At 40.3% G+C, this 20,870-nt stretch overlaps 1 protein-coding gene across 1 annotated transcript; it reads right to left on the minus strand.

The window, feature by feature from the left end:
• Positions 1-644: 644 nt before the first annotated feature.
• Positions 645-19,566, minus strand: LOC133004873 (rho-related GTP-binding protein RhoA-D). The gene is made up of 5 exons (XM_061074415.1): positions 19,477-19,566; positions 6,823-6,978; positions 3,930-4,050; positions 2,550-2,680; positions 645-2,454 (listed from the first exon to the last, which is right to left on the minus strand). The coding sequence occupies exons 2-5, from the start codon at positions 6,976-6,978 to the stop codon at positions 2,281-2,283; spliced, it is 582 nt and encodes a 193-aa protein (XP_060930398.1). The 5' UTR covers positions 19,477-19,566; the 3' UTR covers positions 645-2,280.
• Between the last annotated feature and the right edge of the window lie 1,304 nt (positions 19,567-20,870).

Raw genomic sequence — 20,870 nt, forward strand, 5'->3', positions numbered from 1 at the left:
GACACACACAAAACTGTGTGTAATGATGACTGTAACGATCTGTGAACATAAAGAGAGACCAAACTTCCAGCTCTGCTTCTTGCAGGGATTAATTTTGTTATTTGTTCGGTATAGTTCTTCACTTAATTTGTGAAACAAAAGATTCATAAGATTTATACAATGATCATATTCTTCTAAAAGGGCACAAAGCACCTTTTTACTTGTTAAAATGTCTTATTTGATCATTTTTACTTTTCTCCGTCGTCGCTGCTTTTCTTCACTTTCCTTTACGACTGTCCAGTTGGATCAGTCCATACATTTTTACTGTTTCATGTTTTCTGAATTGAAAAAGCTAAACAGCTCACTTAGTGTCCAAACTTCTCTTCTATAACTGACTCAAACCGAAGCAACAAATGGTTTTACTGATTCTAGTGGGTTGGTTTTACGTTAAACTGTAAAAATGACACTTGGAAATGGAGATGAATGCTGTCAAATTCCTTCCAGGAACGCAGGAAAAAATCACAATGTTATATTTTATATATATATTTCATAATTGGACAGTAACATAACTTCACTTGTACACCCTTTTAACTTAGTTTGATATTGGACACCAGTATCCATTTATGAATCTAAAAGCATTTGTAAGTCAATCAGTAAAGGTTACATAGTATTTCAAAAATACTTTATTAACATGTTTGTCTCATCCAGACATTCAACACATCCCACTCTTGTTAGTGAAGTGGTATCTCAATCTACATTCTCTTGAACTGTGGCATTTGACAGTAGACACAGAGGCACTGTCCAGGAATTAGCCTGAGCCTGCAACTATGGATCTGAAAAGACTGGATAAAAGAAAGCTTCATCTTAGCTGTAGCTCATGCTGTTGGCGAGATCGATACACCCACAGTGTGTTCAGGGATTTTTCTGGGCAGGACGAGAGGTGGAATTAGGAGAACAGTGAAAACAACCTGTCGTACAGATTCATTCTAACTGCATCATGGGGCTGCCTGTATGGAGATTGTGGTTAAAATGATTTGGTCACCTCCTTTAAAATGCACTTTTGGTCACTGACTTACTTGCTGATCAGACTTTCATCTTAATTCAGTTGCCACTTCCTGTTCCAATCAAGGATTTGTTTGTAAAATATCAAACTTTGATTTCAAATTTCAACTTAAAGCCCAAATATACACCTGTGTTATGAATGGTTTAATGATCTTTAAGGGCAAAACAAGGGAAACATGTTGCTTGCTGCAAATGTGTATTACTTTGTTTGTCCAATCTCATTTTGAGGAATATTTCTGTAGTGTAATAAAGGATTTTTCAACAAAATTATCGTCCACAGAAAAGATTTATAAGCTGTTATTATTCAGATTTGTATTGTGTTTGCAGTGTGCAAGACCTCCAGAACACAGTGATGCATCATGACTGTGTACTGGATCTGAAACCACGATGCAGAGCCTGTTTTGGTGTCTGTCCGGGCAAGCGAGAGCGTGACTGTGAGTATTGTGTCCATGACAATGCACCAATGTCTCCAGTGCCAGTTTAAGCTGTCGCCACGGAAGATAGAGACAGACCAAGACCGTCCAACACCTCTCTACACATACATTCACTGCTTCCTCAGTTTATGTACATTTCAGTTGGTGATTAATGCAGTTGTTAACCGGCTCTAAATTTTAGTCTTATAAGTTCGGAGCTGGGAAAACCGAGATCTGCTGACACAGCACTTGGTGAAATAGGACTTTCAGGGTGTAAAATGAATAGTGGAACCACAAAGATGAGGAATCATGACAGAAGCTGATGTATATGAGGTGACAGAGTGGTTTATGCAGGGTCAAGAGAAGTTCGGATTCTGCCCTATTAAAGCAAAACTAAAACTGTCTGCTACTTGCAGCTGTGAGAGAACGAGTCGCAAACACGTGAGCTGCAGGACGCTTCTCTGTAAACAATCATTACAAAGAGGCTGATGTATTTGTAAAGTATATGCACATTTAAATACAAACATACATTCATACATACGGGAGGAGGAGGCAGCTCCCTCTCACAAACAGGCTGGTGGAGCAAAAACGACAAACACAACAGAAACTGAGAGCGGGTGAGTAGCGGAGGAAGTTGTTTTAAAAAATGAACAAAAGAAAAAGCTGATTTGCTTTTAAACAGGTGTGTCAGTCTTTCATATTCGTCTGTGACTGTGATGTTAAGTAGAGTCCACGGAAGCCATCGATTTTAAGGTTTCATTAACTTTGCTGTGTGTGTCGGGGGAGAGCTCCCTCAGGTGCTGATTGGCCAACGAACTCCTCCTCTTCACAGTAGCTGGCAGCCACCCCTCTTCTTGCGCTTGCGGACCTGCAGCGCCGCTCTGGTGGCCATCTCGAACACCTCCCGCACGCCGTCCTTGGTCTTGGCGGAGCACTCCAGGTAGCCGAAGGCACTGATGCGGTTGGCCATGTCTCTGCCTTCTTCAGATTTAACCGGCTCCTGGAGGTTCAAAGTTAAGAAGGTGGGTTAAACTCACCTCAGTGTGCAGACATTTAGCAAAGGAGACAAATATAAACAGAGATACACACACACACCTGTTTCATCTTGGCCAGCTCCCGGCGTGTGTGTTCATCGTTCCTCAGGTCTTTCTTGTTGCCCACAAGGATGATCGGGACGTTGGGACAAAAGTGTTTCACTTCAGGTGTCCATTTCTCAGGAATGTTCTCTATTGAAGAAATGAAAAACAACCCCAGTCACTGCGGAGTCGACTCCTTCCTTACAAGGACACAGTTTGAAGGAGAGCTGTGTCGTTTCCCTTGTGACTGCACAGACATAAACATCGAGGGGTCACCAACCCCTGGGAGGTCTGCGAGCCAAAAACCCAGAGCTGTTTTCTCTGGAAAGAGATGTTATACTGTGATAACGTAGGAATACCATCTGTGGCCCTGCCCATAACAAAACACTGTGGGAGAAAACCAGCAACATTTATTCATCGGATTGATTCGGTTTTTGGGGACAAACAGTACTTGGATCTAAGCCTCCAAAAAATTCCAGTAAAATGTGGAGCTTGCTGGGCAGCTGCGTTATATTCGTCTCTTGTTTGAAAACAGCTGCATGTTAACTTTAAAGTCTCTATTAAAGATGTATTGATGGATGACAGATTGAAAATCAGCTCCAGACAGGTTTGAAAATATTATTTTGTACTTGATTGGAGATAATTTATTCAGAGCACCATGGCAGGGTTTACAGTAATCGATGACGTGTGAAATGACCTTATTTACGGACTCGAATTACTAAACCAGGACGGGAAGTAAAGACTCAAGTCCCTGTAATGTTTGTGAGGTTGGCGGCAGCTGGGTTGATTACAAAACCAATAATCTAATCACACACATGAAGAAACACCATTTGAATAAGCATTTTTTTCACAGTTTGGATCAGTGCGTTCATGAAGTCCCTGAAAAACAGGAAACTGCAATGAACAGAAGTTAGAAGAAGGAAAAAACCTAAAGAGAGTGACTTCCTGCACAGATCACTTCTCCTTGCGGTGGAATATTTAATGAAGGACTATATAAAGTTAAAAATACTTCTGTACGAACATAAATAAAAGAATGGGAGGATTTTCCAAACCATGCATCATCTGATTTCTGATACTCTGTCTCAATGCATTTTGTGGATTTATATATACATGATCCTCATCTCATGCTTATTATTTAAAATGCTTGAAAAACATAATACTGCGAGTTAATATATAAATTTGCTTCTACAGGGGACATTTCTTTGGATGATCTGTATTTATGACCTTCATCTGTATAAATCAAGTTTACACCCATGACTCATGATCCCAGGTTCTGCTTTGTGAGATCAGCAAATGCTTCCACATCTCATGAAGTAGAGTTGAGTTGTGCTTGTTAATTCCAGTAAAAGTATTATTATCAGCATTACTGTGATGTGTCACTGCATGTAACCGGCCTTACCTAAACTGTCTGGGCTGTCTATGGAGAAGCACATGAGGATAACGTCTGTGTCCGGGTAGGAGAGAGGCCTCAGTCGGTCGTAGTCTTCCTGACCTGCTGTATCCCACAACGCTAGCTCCACCTGAGAGAGGAGGAGAAACAACCAGACACCTGATATAAGAGGTGGCTGGGACAGAGCTGCATCTCTGTAAACAACAGATTTATCAGTTAGAGGGTAAAAATCAGCCAGTATGAGCATTTAAGAGACATGGGTTTCTATATACTTGTGAGTGCCAGTATGAAAACTTCTGTTTTGCAGACTAAACGATGCAGATTGCAAAATTTGTTTATGTTAATAATCAATACAATGTTAACATTGCAATAAATATGTCCATTCATGTTCATATTTAACATACAAAGTTTTTGTTTGTCTTATTTTCTTTTCATTCAGTTATTTATAAGTGTCAAACTGTGAAATATCAAGCTGCAACATTTTTGGCAATGATTCCTAAGCTGTCGTTATCAAAGCCTGATGACAAAGAAATGAAATTGATCCATAACAGAACTTTCTAACTCTCTAATATCAGTGTCAGCCCAGAAAAATCCATATTAGTCAAGCTCTAATAATTTCAGTCACATTATCAATACAAGGTAATGTGCTGACACTTTGACAGCAACAAAAACAGAATATCGTTATTATAGAATAAACCTTTTCATCTGTGCAAATATATTTATAGTTTTTTATCTCTCTCGGCGTGAAGCACAGAGATTCTTCGAAGAAAATGTGCTATATAAATAAAGTTGCAATTGCCAAGAGGCAGATAAACTGGAAAGACAAAAGAAAGCAAGGATTGTTGTTTTCTCCATCAAGCTTTAAACTGAACTCCCTAGAGGTAAACATGGCTCCCACAGCTTCTGTTGGGCTGTTAATCAAACTGTTAGCAGTCCCACAGAGCCTGACCTGCTCCACATTAAACAATGCCCAACAGAAGAAAAAACATTTGCTGCAGCTCAGCAAGTTGCTGCAATGAATCCACAAAGCACCATGTAGGGACATCTGATGCACAGTGGCCTAGAAATGTAATTTTAACGCATGTATCAGGTTTTTTTAATGCACATATCTAAACAAATTGACTCCGGTGTCTCGGATTAAACTGTAATCTTGACCCGTCTTATCCTCCTGCGTTCTGCTGATTTAATTCGCCAGTACCCTCCCTGCATCACCATCACAGCTGGAAAACTGCGCCTGCTGCTGCTGAGAAATGGGAAAATAAACCCTCTTAATCATCCCCCAGAGAGCAGCTCCAGTGTGTTAGCAGTTCATCTGGGCTTTTCTGACGTCTCACTATTCTCGTGTCTGGCCAAGTTCTGCATGTTGGCTGACGAGCTACTTACATTGGCGAGACTGGCAAACCACGGCACCATCTGACTTACAGCCTAACACAGGGAGGACATTTTCCACCGTATATGAGGCAGTGAGCCGAACCGCCTCTTCTGTGTGGGAAGGTGAGCAACACCATGACCAACTTCATCTGTGCTGCTTTTCAGTTCTTTAACCACTAGGTGTCTCTCAGGAGTCAGCAGCATTTGCATTTTTATCACTAAGCTTCCCGTGTGAACTTCTCAGTCCTCTTTCCTCAAGTCTTTGTAACTGAGGGCTGGACAATAAAACTATTTTCACAATAGTGTTTAGATCAATATAAATATAAATAATGTTCAATATTAATATAATGCTTTGAATTGTTTGAGCGCAATGAGGAGATACAAAACATTGATCCACCTCAGATTGTTTGTCATTGTCTGCCTATTAACATAAGAAATTCTAATGTGACATTTATTGTGATAAGTATCAATATCAAGTGATATGAACAGTTTTATTTTTATATCGCTTTTGGTCGTATTGAACAGCCCTTACTATAACTCCAACTAAATATGATCTAAGACAGATGACGTAAGGGTCAGCTGTGGGTTGACCAGTGACACTGTTGAAAACTGGTTACCACAGCTGAGAGGTTTGGAAACCAGTCAAATTAAACAGCCCAGCAGCCCAGCTGGCTGATACCAGATTATGCAGCTCAGGAAACAGGAACAGGAAATGGGACATTAGTCATGATGTATGAGGAGGGGGGGTTCCCACACAGCACAGGATCCTTTTCCTGTTGTTGGCGGGAGCTCTGCTGCTTTATTAACAATGAGCTGACCCAAGGATTTATTAACAATGACCACTTGTCCACGTCAGTCTTGACGGCACGTGGTTCTCAAACAACAGAGCCAACAGGGTCACATTTTATGACTTCAGCAGCCGTTTTGGTGCGTCACATAAATCTGTTTCTCGGTTCTGAGGAGTAACTCTTCATATCAGTAAAGGAAGAGGAGTACAGATCCTTAAATACAAACACAAGGATGTAAAAATAGGAGTGAAATATCTCCTGAGACTGTTGTTTCACTATATGACATTATTCTATTTATCATTATCTTCTTTTAACTTCTTCCAAAAGGTCAAAAAATATACATGTTGGTCCGCGAGAGGATTAATGGGCGAGAAAATAAGGAGAAAAAAGACACACCCAATTATGTAATTTTCGGTCACACTTTTTCTAATGTTTGCTTTTTGTGAATTACTGGATTATTTCAACTGTTTGGGCCTCAAATAGTTAAACAAAATAATCTTGTGAAATTTAGAGGGCGGATCTGTTCAAATCTGAAATGGGAGAGGCACCAATCTGACACAGCTTTTTTTATTATATCGAGAAGAGAAAAATGTACGGAAGACAGAAGACCATCAGTTCAAATAAATACACTCAAGGACAGTGCAAGTTTCTGTGCTTCAGTAAACATATTCCGTTAACTACCACCATTACAGATTCTTCAGATTGCATCAAAACAATTAAGAATAAATTGAAATATCAAGTACCTGCTTGCCATCCACTTCAATGTCAGCGATGTAGTTCTCAAACACAGTGGGGACGTACACCTCTGGGAACTGGTCCTTGCTGAAGACGATGAGCAGACAGGTCTTACCACAGGCACCATCCCCCACTATCACCAACTTCTTCCTGATGGCTGCCATCTACAAACAGAAAACACTTTGATTAGTTTTTATGTCTGTGTGCATGAGGATGAACAAATCGTCTTTTCAAACAGAGGAGGGAGATAAGGAAAAAAAAAAACTAGAAACCTTGAAAACTAGGGAAGAAAAAAAAAGAAGAGATGGTCACAGTCTGTTTTTGAGCCGCACCCTCTTCCCTTTCCTGGGCTACATCCTGAGTGAGAGGTGAATAACAGTCGAGCTGGTCTGGAAACACAGTCGGAGGGAAGGGAACAGGAGGAGAGAGCTCAGTGCTCAACACGCTGCTGCACACGCGTGGCCTCGGTCACACAACCACATCAAAAACAATCCTTAACATGTCTCTTCTACACCCATGTGGCCATGTGATTTACTGCTCTGACTGGGTTTGTCTGACACCTCTGTAATACACACATTTGTCTTCCTTTCTCTTTGCTTGTATTCCTGTAATATAAATAAATAAATATATATATGAGTGAAAGGCAGCTTGCCAGAGAAGTGTGCCCCTGCACACGGATCGATAGAGATCTCCCACAAGCAGACAATAATGGAGAGAAGGCAGTAGGTGATGAGACAATGTCCTGGCCGCCTGCCATCAGCCTCCACAGATCTCAAACTACCTGGACCAACACAGGCCTTTTATCCCCAAAGATCTAAACATCTTCAATCACATCCACATATGCAGAAACATTGAATTATTATTTAAAGTGGCTGAAATCGATATATTCGTATTATGACTGGCTATTTATGACCATTTCTACCTATAAAGGAATCATCAAATTAAACAATGACCACATGACTCTGCAGCTCCTCTGAGCCTCATAGCATCTCTCTGCTCTCTGCTTTGCTTTTTGGGCCCATGATTGAACTGTTTTGGTTTTGGTTTCCACTCGCTTGTTTTCACGTGCTTTCAGGAAAATGCTCTGAAATGCCCAACTGAACAGTACAGCTCAGCAACATCAGCATCTACTGTAGCTGGTGAACATAGTGGATCATGTTGCAGATTCTGACTCCTCAGCAGGTGGTGGAGACCAAAAACAAGTAAAAAACAGGGGGAATATCAGATGTGTAATCACCAACAGGACAGGAGCTAATCAAAATGAAGGCTAACGTTCTGTGTTGGCTGGATGTGTATAATTAAGCAGTAGGAAAATAAGCTAACCCCATTTAAACTTTTTTTTTAAAGTCAGTGTTTTCACAGCTTTTTTTTCTCCTGCACAAAAGTGGCCAATAAGCCAGTCAATGTGGTTTTGATGAGACATTAAGGCAACTTCTTTTTCCTGATGAGTAATGAATAAAAAGGGGCCTAAATAAAAATCAACAAATGTGAGAAAGTATGATTGTATACTTAGACTAATAAGAAAAGGTCAACAAGTCTATAAGTGACTGATATTCCCAACAGTCATTTTTGAGTATTTGTGTGTTTAAACATTTGTTTCATCCAATAAAATCATCACAGAAACTAATAGATTTTCTCAGGCTCCTGGTGATTTGTCTACTGTGAACAAAATCGCTGTATTTTGGGGAGAGTCTGAAGGATGAATTACACAGTACTTTGTCCAGCTTTGTTAAAAGAGACAACAGTGATAACTCCTAAGACCCAGGTGTCCCTGTGCGTTAAAGAATGAAATGTGGATCTATGAGCCTTCATTTGTATCTCTCAGCTTGTGCGGCTGCCGGTGATTTACCTTCACTCACTGCAACCGCTACCGTTTTCAACACACCCATGAAAAGACGATTGTTCAGTTTGCTTTTTCTCCCACACATTAAATCAAGCCAGTGTGTTGTGAGTTTGTCTCTGAGAGCCACCTGTTCTCTGTGATAGCAGGCTGCTGTTACTCCGTACATCATACTGTCAGTGCCAGAGGGAAGACACACATGCACATATACTAGCGCACGCACGCACACGCACGACTGGTAGCTATGGCGCAGCCCCAAAAAGCTCCAGAAAATGGGAGTAGTCCTGCAGATTTTGTATCATGATGAAATAATGCAGGTTATTGCTCTCACAGCTTGATGCTCGCTGTGACAGAAGCCACACATGGTGCATAGTGGGAATAATGGCTTGTTTCCTTTGCATTAATGTCTGTGTGTGTGTGTGTGTTTGTGTGTCAGTACAAGGACAAGACCAAGGACTGTTCACAAATAAGGCAGCTTGTGATGTTCTGTTGCATTAAATGTGGCATGACACTATTCACTTCAACACTGATGCAATAGTCAGATAGAATAAGGTTGTATACGATTTACTCAAACTAAAACATCATCATAACTAGTACACTTATAATGTAATAACAAATCTAACCTGCCTCATTTATACATCAATTTTCCAAGTATGGCTTTTAGGTCTGAGACTTTCATGACCAAACCATGTCGATGTGAAAGAAGAAGCCTCAGCCCTTCATTAATGAGACAAGATACGTCTTTGTATCATCACACAATAAACGTCTTCACATTACACAGTTCGGTTCATTAGTCAATAGCCTTATTATGACTGGGTTTTGTGGGAAAATAGCCATTTTCTACAAGTTGCTGTTGAGCCTGACTCACAGCAGGCAGAGTGAAGAGGTGTCCATTAGACAGAGGAACAAGTCACAACAATCATTCAAATATGGAGATAACACACATGTTCAAACAGTATCTACAGTAAAACATGTATAGAGTTGAGCTCATGAAAGGTGACAGGAGTTCAAAACGTATTTTGACACAACTGGTCAATCCGCTTGTGAGGAAGATTGTGAATATCAGATCATTGATTTTGGTTTTAAACAATCCACAGTACATCCAAAGAAACATGTTCGTCTCCATGGTGCCTCCAGACTCATCGTTTAGGTGTAAGTAAAAGTACTAGGCAGTGTATATGTGAGAAGTTTGCTACTTGGCTCGCAGCTGAGGGAGAAGAAAAGGTACATAACAGGAAAGACAACTGGAATTCACCCATGTTGTTATTCTTCCTCTGGGTTTCTACCTTCGGGTCAGTTTCAAAAACATTTCATCAACCCAAGAACACAACATTCCCCTGCTCTTCTTTTTCCTCAAGTCAGACAACTAACAGACACATCAGCTGAAGGACAGATACAGTGTGAGTGAGGATTCATGAGAGCAGACACACAGGTTATACTGAGGTTAAACTGTCTTATGTGAATATTTTAAGTCAACACGACCTTTGAATCATGGCCTTCAAGTAACTTCGACTAAGATAATCTAAAAATGTTTTTTTTTTTTTTTGTTTTTTTTTTTAAAATACTACAATAAACTCAACTAAAAGCTAATTAAACATGTACTGGAGAGTCACACTGGTGAAGCGTATACCACTAAAGCTGTTTTCAGACATGACCTGCTGTTTGTTTTTCACACAGGCACAACAAAGCGGGAGGTTCTCAGCACAGACGCGTTCACAACAGCACAATCCACCGCATTATTCAGGAGGATGTGGAGCAGCTGGGTGCAGCAGGCAGAGGCAGGAAGTGATGTATTAATTGCGACAGAGTTCATGCGATTTTCTTGACACACAGATTCCGGTGTTGCCTCTTATCGACACAAACTCTCTAGAAATCTTCATCGGAGTCTCCTGCATGTATGACAATGCTTTTTCACCGGTTGATATTTGTTTTCTTTTAGTTTTTCTTTTCATTCTTGCGTCTGTTGCGTGTAAGAAGCATCATCACTTGCTCGCAGTGACTCCAGCGGGGGATCCCCTGCTGTGTTCACACATCAGATTCCCCTGAATGTCTACAGACTTTGTACTAGGAGGCCAGGTGGAAAAAGTCTGGAGATAATGTCGAGCCTCTAACTTGGGCGTTTGTGTACTCACATGCACCTTCTCTGGAGAAAATACAGAGGATCTGCGGAGTTCAGTGTCTAAAAGCAGCTTATGGCTGAGTCCTTGTTGCAGTTGCCAAAAATAAGGTTGAAATTGTGAGATATCATAGACAAACAAATCAAATAATTATGATCTTCCAGTGCCTGCATTCATTGCTCTGCTATTTGCTGTGGTATTGTGACACTCTTGTTTGTGTTGCAAATCAATAATTAAGTGTGCCCTGGATTTTATGTTGTGGTAAGTAGGCTTGTGTCGACGTTTGGGAGAAATAATTTGAAGACCAAAACAACCAACTGTGAGTAATAAAATTGTGCCACTCAGAATATAAAGAATGAATATCCCCACAACGTCCCATGCGCACACACACACACACACACAAACATTGACCTCAAAAGAGAAAGGTCGTATAATTGTGCAGCACATTGCACGTTCACACGTGTCTCAGTATGAACGATCCTTCTTGCGTAATGTTTGTCCGTGTGTGTGACAAAGTACAAAGTTCTCATTCCTGGCACAAGCAGGCCAGATGCTCACTTCTCCCTGACAGGGCTGGAGTCACGCCGTCAGTAGTAACACATTAGCCAGTGTGGTTCATTAGACGAGGTGGGGGGCAACAATAGCACAGAACAACTCTGACCTACAGGTGATAAGATAAAGACTGAGACTTCTTTCCCTTCCTATTGTGTCAAGTAGATTCAAACACATGGATCAGCAAACTCAGGTTATTTTACAAATATGTACAGACCCTAAAATTATTAATTAACGTCATGCAGGCCTGCAACAGTCCCATTCAAACTAAATCATATAGTACATCTGTGTTTTTTTTACCTCAGTACCACAACCGGAATGATCTTATTTGACAGAAGGAACTCAAAGTTCTTACTTTGATATCAGACAAATCAAAAGTCTGAATGCAATCAAGTTCAAATGATAAAAAAAAAAAACAGATAACCAAACAGTCAATCTACTAGATTCACTAATTAAAATGTGATTATATAAATAAGCACTTTGACATTCCCAAATAAAATTATTAATGTCACATCATTCATTAAAAACCCAACACTCATCACTTCTCTTAAGTGATGAAGTGTTGTGTTGAACTTAAGTCAACACCAAAGAGAGTGATGTTGACAGTTCCTTCATTATTCTGAATAAAACACGTCTGGCAATGAGGAAAGGGTGCCAACACAGGGGTCACACAGGGGTCATCCATCAGAAAATCTTCACCTTAAAGTGAGTCTCAGTTTTGTAGCTTTGTAGTTTCAGAATGTTTAGTGCACATTCATATACCGCTTAAAGTGGAATCCCACAATGCATCATGAAAAGCAGATTACAGACGATGCTCAAAACACCATCATGCAATGCACTTGAAACAAGTTGGCTGACAGACTAGATGGGAGAGCGCCAGAGGAGCATGTAAATTGTAAATTTTCATTTCCCATTCAATTTTTATTAAAAACTTAAAAAAGGCGTTTGATGGCATGTAAAAGAAACAAACAAATGGTACAACTGAATATATATTACAGCAAATAGAAAAAAAATGAACTAGACTAGAATTAGATGGATGCAAAAATGAAAAAGCCTTGATTTTTAAGAATTGTACTATGTAGCAGACAACGTATCTTATATGTAATTATTTGTGAAAATGTGCTCAGTATAATGTGTATTTATCAAGAAAAATACATGTTTAATTATTGAAATTGGTGTAGGTACATTTATGTGACAGCAATGATGTAATCAACAGCAGACGTGATGACTCTATAGTTTCCAAACATATTTTTTCATTTTGCAGATGAGCTCACTACATAGTCCTCTACGTAAAAACCCCTGGGACAGTGAGTGGGGAGGAGAGAATGACACACACACATCTTTCAACACCAGCAACCGTTCATCTAAACACATGATGATAAATGCTTTTCACCTAGACAAACCACACAGGTATCTCAGCTGGGACACCCCCTGTTAAACATAAACTAACTGCTCATTAACTGATGACGTGTGATCACAAATATTAACCGAGTGTCAGCAGAGTATTCGTATTGACACACTTATTGTTCGAAGCAGCAAAATGCATTCCACATGGTGATTAACAACGGGTCACTGAATGCTCACACACAACCCTGTCTGACATAAGCAGTGAGGAATGTCTCACCCACTTTCAAACCCCCTCACCCCTTTCCTCTAAAACACACAACATCCCTCCCCCCACCATCCAAATCCTGGCAAATCCTTCCTGCCACAAAAATATTCAAAACAGCACAGCTCAGACAACAGAAAATGACTTGTAAAGAGTTTCTGAGATTTGCTGAATTTTAGTTTTCTGTATTGAACTGAAAAGGTATTACATGAAACGTGAAGGTTTGTACGTCAAAATATGACAACTTGAGCCTTTGGAACATTCTTTGGTTTATCTAGGAAATAAGCAGATTGACAATTAATAACAGTAATTGTTAGTTGAAGCCCAACAAAAAATTCTGATTTAGCATTCTGCTCCTGAATCACTGCCACACACACTCTTCTTCCTTGTGCGTACGTAACCCACAACACAACTCTCCATCTAACAGTTCAGTCAGACTGTCAGGTGCAGTGTTATTATGCTCATAGCAGCTAATGCAGTCTTGAATAGCTGCTCTCAAGCAAGGATAAGGAGAAGGCTACACTGTTTTCTCTCATTTTCAAATATGTAGTCTTCATCTCTGACTGACGCTGCCTCAGTATAGGGCTTGAGGAAATTTGTTTAACACAGATCCCACCGGAGACACAGAAGATCTTAGAAAACTTTATCCACACATGCCGCAGTAAAACCTGGGAAGAGAAGCTGGCGTGTAAAAGTCAGTGAAGTTCCTCTTTTAAAGAAACCATTTAAGGAGGCGCAGGCTATACTTAACTTGTAACACACACTGCTCTATTAAATTTTAATGTACGCCTACTTAAGACTAAGTGTGCACTATGGATCTATACAGTATAGAGAGTTTAAAAAATATATAATCAACCAGGGCTGCCCACAGCCAGAGATGAGTTTGAGCCGTTATTCAACTGGTTTTAAATTAGATATATCTTTGGAGGGGCATCAGAAAATGTTTTGAGTTACAGTGCTGAGAAAGAATGTTATGTCGACACTGTGATACATACAGAAATGAACAGAACGAGCAGGCACATGTACATGACAAGCTGCAATGATTCAGAATGTGTCGATACAACCAGCAAAGAGACTCTTCAAGGACGTCAACGTGTATTAGGCAAATAGAGCATATAGAGCCAGAGGTCACATTTGGAGGACCGATCTCTGGATCTTGACCTATACCTGATTATTGAGAATTGTCAGATATTTACAGAGGGTTTCTATTTTAACCAGTGCCGAAATTTTAACCTTTAGTGCACTGGTTTAGTGGCCCAGGAAACTCATACCATCACAGACCAACAGAATGGGTTGTAAATCATCTAATGTGACTCCATTCAGCCAATCGAATCTGTGAATTAGCATTCCGACTTGAGTCAGTGGGCAGCGTCCGACACATGAGAGAAGTGAAAAAGAGACAATGGGAGATGTGTGAAAGAAAAGTAAGAAAAAGGAGCTTCACTTGGCGTTCTCCAAAATACATGGTTGAAATAAGACGCCATGTTTAAGGTCGAGGAATGACAGGAATATAATCCATTACAGTGTTGGATTTCATCTTCTTCTTATGTGTAAAAATACTTATACCAGGTCTGAACGTGGTCTTTGATTCTGCTCATCGGCTAATGTTTTGTTGACAATAATGGTTTAACTCTACGATAAACTTACTGTATCAAACACCGGAAACGGAGAAACAGCTTTTGTCTGAGGCATTAAGGGAGAAATTCTGCAGAGGAGTTGAAGCCAAGGTCAAACTTGTAAAGGTTGAAACAAACTTGAGAGCAGAAGTGGCTGCTCCGGATCCAGGCCAGGGAGGCAGCTAAAGTCAGAGAACCTCGCTGGAGCCCAAAATAGGACAGAGCCATTGAGACTCCCCCAGCCCAATTTATCACAGCTCAGCTCAGAGCGAGGGAGAGAGGACGAAAGAGAGAAAAATCACACAGAATTATCCCTTCATCCGCCTCCGAGCCTCTGCCTGCAGTGCGAATAGAGAGGTCGGACAGACGGAGGGAAGGAGAGAAAGAAAGAGAGGTGTGGTGGTCACAACTAGAGCACCAGCAACAATATGGAGAAACTTTTAAAAACTCAACTGTCCTCTTTGATTAAATATTCCATGAGTATGAAATAAATGAATGGTATAATTAGTCATGGGGTGAATTGGGAACTGAGCTAATCAGGATATGGTTAGAAATGATGAATATATATTACAGCTTTAGCCCAGTCTGCTGTTACAACATTATAAAGTTTGCATATGCACACACACACCCCCTCAGCTGAAGGTGGTGAAGCAGCTGATCTGATCCTCCCGTTTGTTACTCTCTCTCTCTCTCTCTCTCTCTCTAACACATCCTCCTTCAGTCTGTTTTTCTCACTCAGTCTTCCTCTCATCCCTTCCTTCCTTCCTTCCTTCGCTCCCCCCCTTCTCTCTCTCTCTCTCTCACCCTGTGTTGCAGTGTGACGTCACCACCAGGGAGCTAATGCTGCGTATCCTTTGGGTGCTGCTGCATTCCTCTTCGCCAACTCACATGCACAGCACAAATGGAATCCCAGGCTGACACACACACACAGGCGAGATGGATGAGTTACAGACCTGAACACCAACACTGTTCCTCTCGTCCTCCAATCTATCTGTGCCTCACAGCTACAAGATGTCAAGCGTTCTGATGCTTGGGGATGAGGATCGACAGCATTTTAATCGAAAATCCTGTTTAGTATTGAATCTAAATCTTTTCAAATTGCTTTATCATTTAATTCTTAATTATTTTAACCTTAACTTCAGAGATTAAAATAAGACGCAATCAACTAGTGTGATGATTACTGTTTTGATAATTACTTAATCATGATCTCCAATAACAGTATTTCCTGTGACTCTTCAATATATATCCGGGACTTGGTCATTATCAATTATTTGCCAAATGATAAATCAAATTGCTCTGCCAATAAAAACCACATCAATTAGCTAAAAACAGACGATGGTGACTTCTTAAAAAGGTCATGTTTTGTCTTGGGAGGTAATATGGGTCGTCCACTACCCACAATGCCAATGGTTTGATCCCTAGCTCCTCTAGTCTAATTGCTGAACTGTCCTTGAGCAAGATACTGAACCACCCATGGGTCCTGATGGCTGTAAAAGCAGTGAAAGTAGGGTGTGTCATAGAAAAAAATGTGTGATAGGACTAGAAAAGCTCTATATATATATACAGTCTATTTATCATTGTCTGTCTAACAGTCATTGAATCCAAAGATATTCAGTTTACCGTCATGTGTGATAAAGAAAAGAATCAGATCCTTGTCCTTTAAGGGACTTCCTGTAACAGCAAGCACCGACATTCTCACAGAAAATTCTCCCACTGATTTGTTTTATTCCTCTGAGAATGTTCTAGGTCACGTGCTGCCTGTGAATGATACACCCCACAGCCTGTTCTCCATGCAGACGTGTTTGTCAGCCTCCCTCAGATGACTAGAAAATAGTAACGAGGCTAAACTCAGCATTTTCCTTTGCTCTGTGATAAAGAAAGTGCAGTCAGTAGTTTTCAGTGCGACGCAGGCCCTCCTTGGAAACAACCGCTGATGGAAAGACTAAACTGAGACAGGATACCGTTGAGCATTGTGTTTGAACACCTCTGATTTAACAATGCACGAACCAGCAGCTGCGAACATGACTCAGAGCTGAGGATGGAAAAAACTCCCAAACAATGCCTCTTCTGTCCATGCATGTTGGTTTGTACACGAGGACTTCCTTAGGCAAGAACCGGCAAAAAGACTCACACTCGTAGTAGTAATGGTGGGGAGCATGTCAAGAGGGACGACGTGAGGCACAACATCAGGGTGAAGTGGCCTCTGGTGATCCTGGCATATACGGAGCTTCTGATCTATAATAGCTTTCCATGAAGGCTTTTGTGCTGAGCTATTCAGCTGCCCTCCGAGGTGACCTCAATACAGCCAGAAGAAAGTAAAAGAGCTAATACGCAAGAGATGGAAGATACGCTGCCATAACATCAATACTGACACATCCTGCTTTCCCATTTCCATCTAAGGCTTTCCCAACAACTATTAGACAAAAATATTAAATGTTTTTTTCAATTAAAACTACACTCATGGCAGCAATGAGATCCTGTTAACTTTAAACTGCTTATACTCTTTAGCCACCTTTAGCTTCCACTTTGTGTAACAATCCCAATTTCATCCTAAAAAAAGACCATCACTAAGACTCAGATATCAGCTGAACTCAAAAATGTATTTTTACAAAGCGCAAGAAGTATTTTTTTCACTTCACTCTTTGTGCAGCAGTGGATAACTTCTGTTGAAGAAATGTGAACCTGTCCTTTAAATGCCACATTCAGTGTGTCACCAGGACATTGTTTAACAGGTCCTCACCCCTCTGCTGCCACATGTCATCCGTTTAGTAGATGACGGCCTAAACAAGAGACTACTCTAAGTATAGCATATACGTGTGTAGTTGTTTGGTATCTTCATCTTACTAAACGATGATGTAAGTAACGTTATTGATTCATTCAACTAGTGGCTGAGTGAAAACCAATGGAGTTTAGATTTGAACCTGTAAACTGAATATAGTCTTTTTAGACTGTTGTTCGGAGAAAACATGGAACATTTTACTCAATTTTCTGACATCAATGCTTTTAAGTGCTACAGTATTGTTACATAAGTGATAAATTAGAATATTACCTAATTTAATGTGTTGTTCATGAATCACATAGTCAGGAAACCTTGTAAAAACGATTCAATCTTTTTGACGAGTGATATTCTACCCGGACAATTATGTTTTAGGAAGGATTCCTCTGTGTGGGCTATTTTTCATTTGTTCTCTTTTCAGAATGTGCAGCTTATCTTTATATAAAGTCCAGTAGTCCAACATGTAAATGTGCCAGATCTGTATTCCCTGACAGGGTGGAAAAACAAAACTAACAGTCACTTGTATAAAACCCAGCTACTCTCATTTTGACACTTTCATTTGTCTGGGTTTGGGAATTTCCACAGCATTTCTTTCCACTGCACTGCCACCGATTCATACGTGTGCCACACCAGGTATCACTTTCACTTCTGTCCACTACCTGCAAACAGCTGAGACCTGTACTTTCTCCTGGTTGTGCCACTGAGCAATGCTGTCAAGATGCAACCACCCATTTTCTATAATGAGTCACGCTGGGCTGGACCGATATGAGGCGAGAGGCAGGATTCACCCTGGACAGGTCACCAGTGCGTCACACGGCCAATGTGTAAAGACAACCAACCAATCACATTTCTTTAAAGTCTCTGGTTAACTCAGCTCCAATCTGCTTGTCTTTGAACTGTGGGAGAAAGTTGGGGTACCCGTAAAAAACCCAAGCAATCACAGAGGGAGCCAAACCGGGATTCAAACCAGGGAATCCTCTTGCTGCGAGGAGACGCTGCCTCACTGTGCTGCTTGTTGTCAAGAAAAGAAGTTGATATCGATAATCATCAGAATGAACGTCACATAACTATTTATTTCAAGATTAAAGAGGATGATTTGTGCTCCTGAGCGAAGGTTGTGATTTCAAGATTGAACTTCAACAGCAATACATTTGACAAATCTGAGGTAGAAGATTAAAATCAATCATGTGTTTACCTAATCACTGTGTTTTCACAATGCATAAGAAATATGTCGATATATGCAGTACTTTTGTCTTGTTGCTATTCACGAAAATGATATTGCAACAACTACAGTGAATGTGTATCCACTCAACACATATTAAGACAACTTTTCCTGCAAGAATGCAAACACACACACACACAGACAAATCAGGAGGATGTGAGACAATCTTTTAAGCGTTATTCTCCGTTTTGTGTAGGCGTGTGTGTGTGTCTGCCCTGCGTCGTCGTGTGGGCACAGACACACACATTTGGACACGATGCAGGACAAAGTTGTGCAGGTTTCCCTTTAGAGAGGAACGAGGGTCTGAGCTCGAGCACAACAAGGGTGTGGTGGCTCACACAGAGGAATTTCCTCGGGTCACACACACCATGTTCTGACGCTGATTCAGTCCAGAACATGGAGGACAGACACTTCCTGACAGCGCACACACACCACAAGAGAAGAAGGAACTACTTCTACTTCCACTACACACAAGTTGTTTTGATTTATTTTTGATTTACTTTCGAATCCTTTCTGTCCAGTTGGAAAACATCTCGACTCCTGTTCACCGGACAAACTGGTTCCAAGAGAAAAGGAGAAACTATGCTAATGAAACGACCTAATCTGGTGTGTGATAGGGAGAGACAGGGTGTGTGTGTGTGTGTACGTGTGTGTGTCAGAGTAAAGGTTGTAAAGAACAATCCGGGGTGTGAGTCTCTTTTCCTTCCTTCAGGTTTCTCACCAACAAACCTCGGTAAAGAAAACTTCTAACTTCTAGAACAAGTAACAGGTTTGAACTCGCCATTACTTGCCTCTGCTCTCCGGGCTCGTGGACGGGTCTCTGCTGTTAATACTTAAATACTTAATACTTTAAAACCTCCACCTGGCGTCACGGGCTCGGGTCAGATCGGAGTTTGACGGAAGTGATCGAAGAGGAAACTGTTCTCTTACCTTGTTACAGGAGCGAGGGTTCAGATGAGGAGCGGCTCCGTGTTTCCTGCTCGGGTGAAGCAGCTGAGATCCGGAGTGAGAAGCAAGCGAGGCTTAACAGCAACGGGACCCGCCCAGACTGAGGCGTTCACGGGGCCTCGGGAACTCTCACATCCCCCCGGTGCTCCGGAGTCCCTGCTCTGATTGACAGGGCGAGACAAACCATTTTCATATCAGTGGACGCCGATGATCGTCATAATGAATGTCAGATTATTATTTATTTTGAGCTGAAAGATTGATTTTGGCTACAGAGTGAAAGTTGTGGTTTTTAAACCTGAAGTTAAACACTTGTTCAACATCAAAAGGTTTTGCAAATCTGAGGTAGAACATTAAAACCAATTGTACCTCTACTATATATCATATATTATATCATACTCTCTGTATATTCTTTGTAAACATAAGTCTATATACACATATTTATACATGTGTACATGTTATAATTACTATTATTATATCACTATTACTATTATTATATATACTGTTGCTGCCATTATTACTATATACTGCTTTTATATTGGTATAATTACTATCATATATAAATGTATATTATGTTATATTATATACTATATATACTGTAATATTCTTATATACTGTCTAACAATAACATTACCATCATATCATCAGTACTATTAACATCATCTTGCCACTGCACTTTATCTACCTAATATTTTTTATTTTATTCTATTGTATTGTATTTTATTGTATTCAAATATACCAGCTGCTATGACAACTTAATTTCCCTTCGGGGATGAATAAAGTACTCTATCTATCTATCTATCTATCTATCTATCTATCTATCTATCTATCTATCTATCTATCTATCTATCTATCTATCTATCTATCTATCTATCTATCTATCTATCTATCTATCTATCTATCTATCTATCTATCTATCTATTCTACTTGTACTAAGTGCATTCAACCATGAGGGTATAAACCCAGAACAACAAGAATCAAGATAGTACAATTACTCCAAGAAAGCCAAACTTATGGAACTTATAAGTAAGTGCCATTTAAGTGCTACCAAAATGGTGGTTTAAACTTTAATCAAGGTATAGTCGGACGAGGTGTGTTTTTAGTTTGCAGCAGAATATCTGTACACTTTCTGCTGTCCTGAGGTCATTGGGGAGCTCATTCCCCCATTTGCGTTACTGTAATCATTATCATTAGCTCCATCAATGAGGTCAAGTTTTTGTCTGTGTCTGTTAGTCCACAGGATCTGCAAACGACTGTATGTTATACCAAGAAACTGAAAGCATGCTGGATGGTTCAGGAAAGAACACATAACATTTTGGTGCAGACAATTTTCCAGAGATTAATTCATGGATCTTAAGCAAACACCGTCACTACAGTAA

Source organism: Limanda limanda, chromosome 7 (genome assembly GCF_963576545.1).
Source record: "Limanda limanda chromosome 7, fLimLim1.1, whole genome shotgun sequence".
NCBI classification, from domain to species: domain Eukaryota; kingdom Metazoa; phylum Chordata; class Actinopteri; order Pleuronectiformes; family Pleuronectidae; genus Limanda; species Limanda limanda.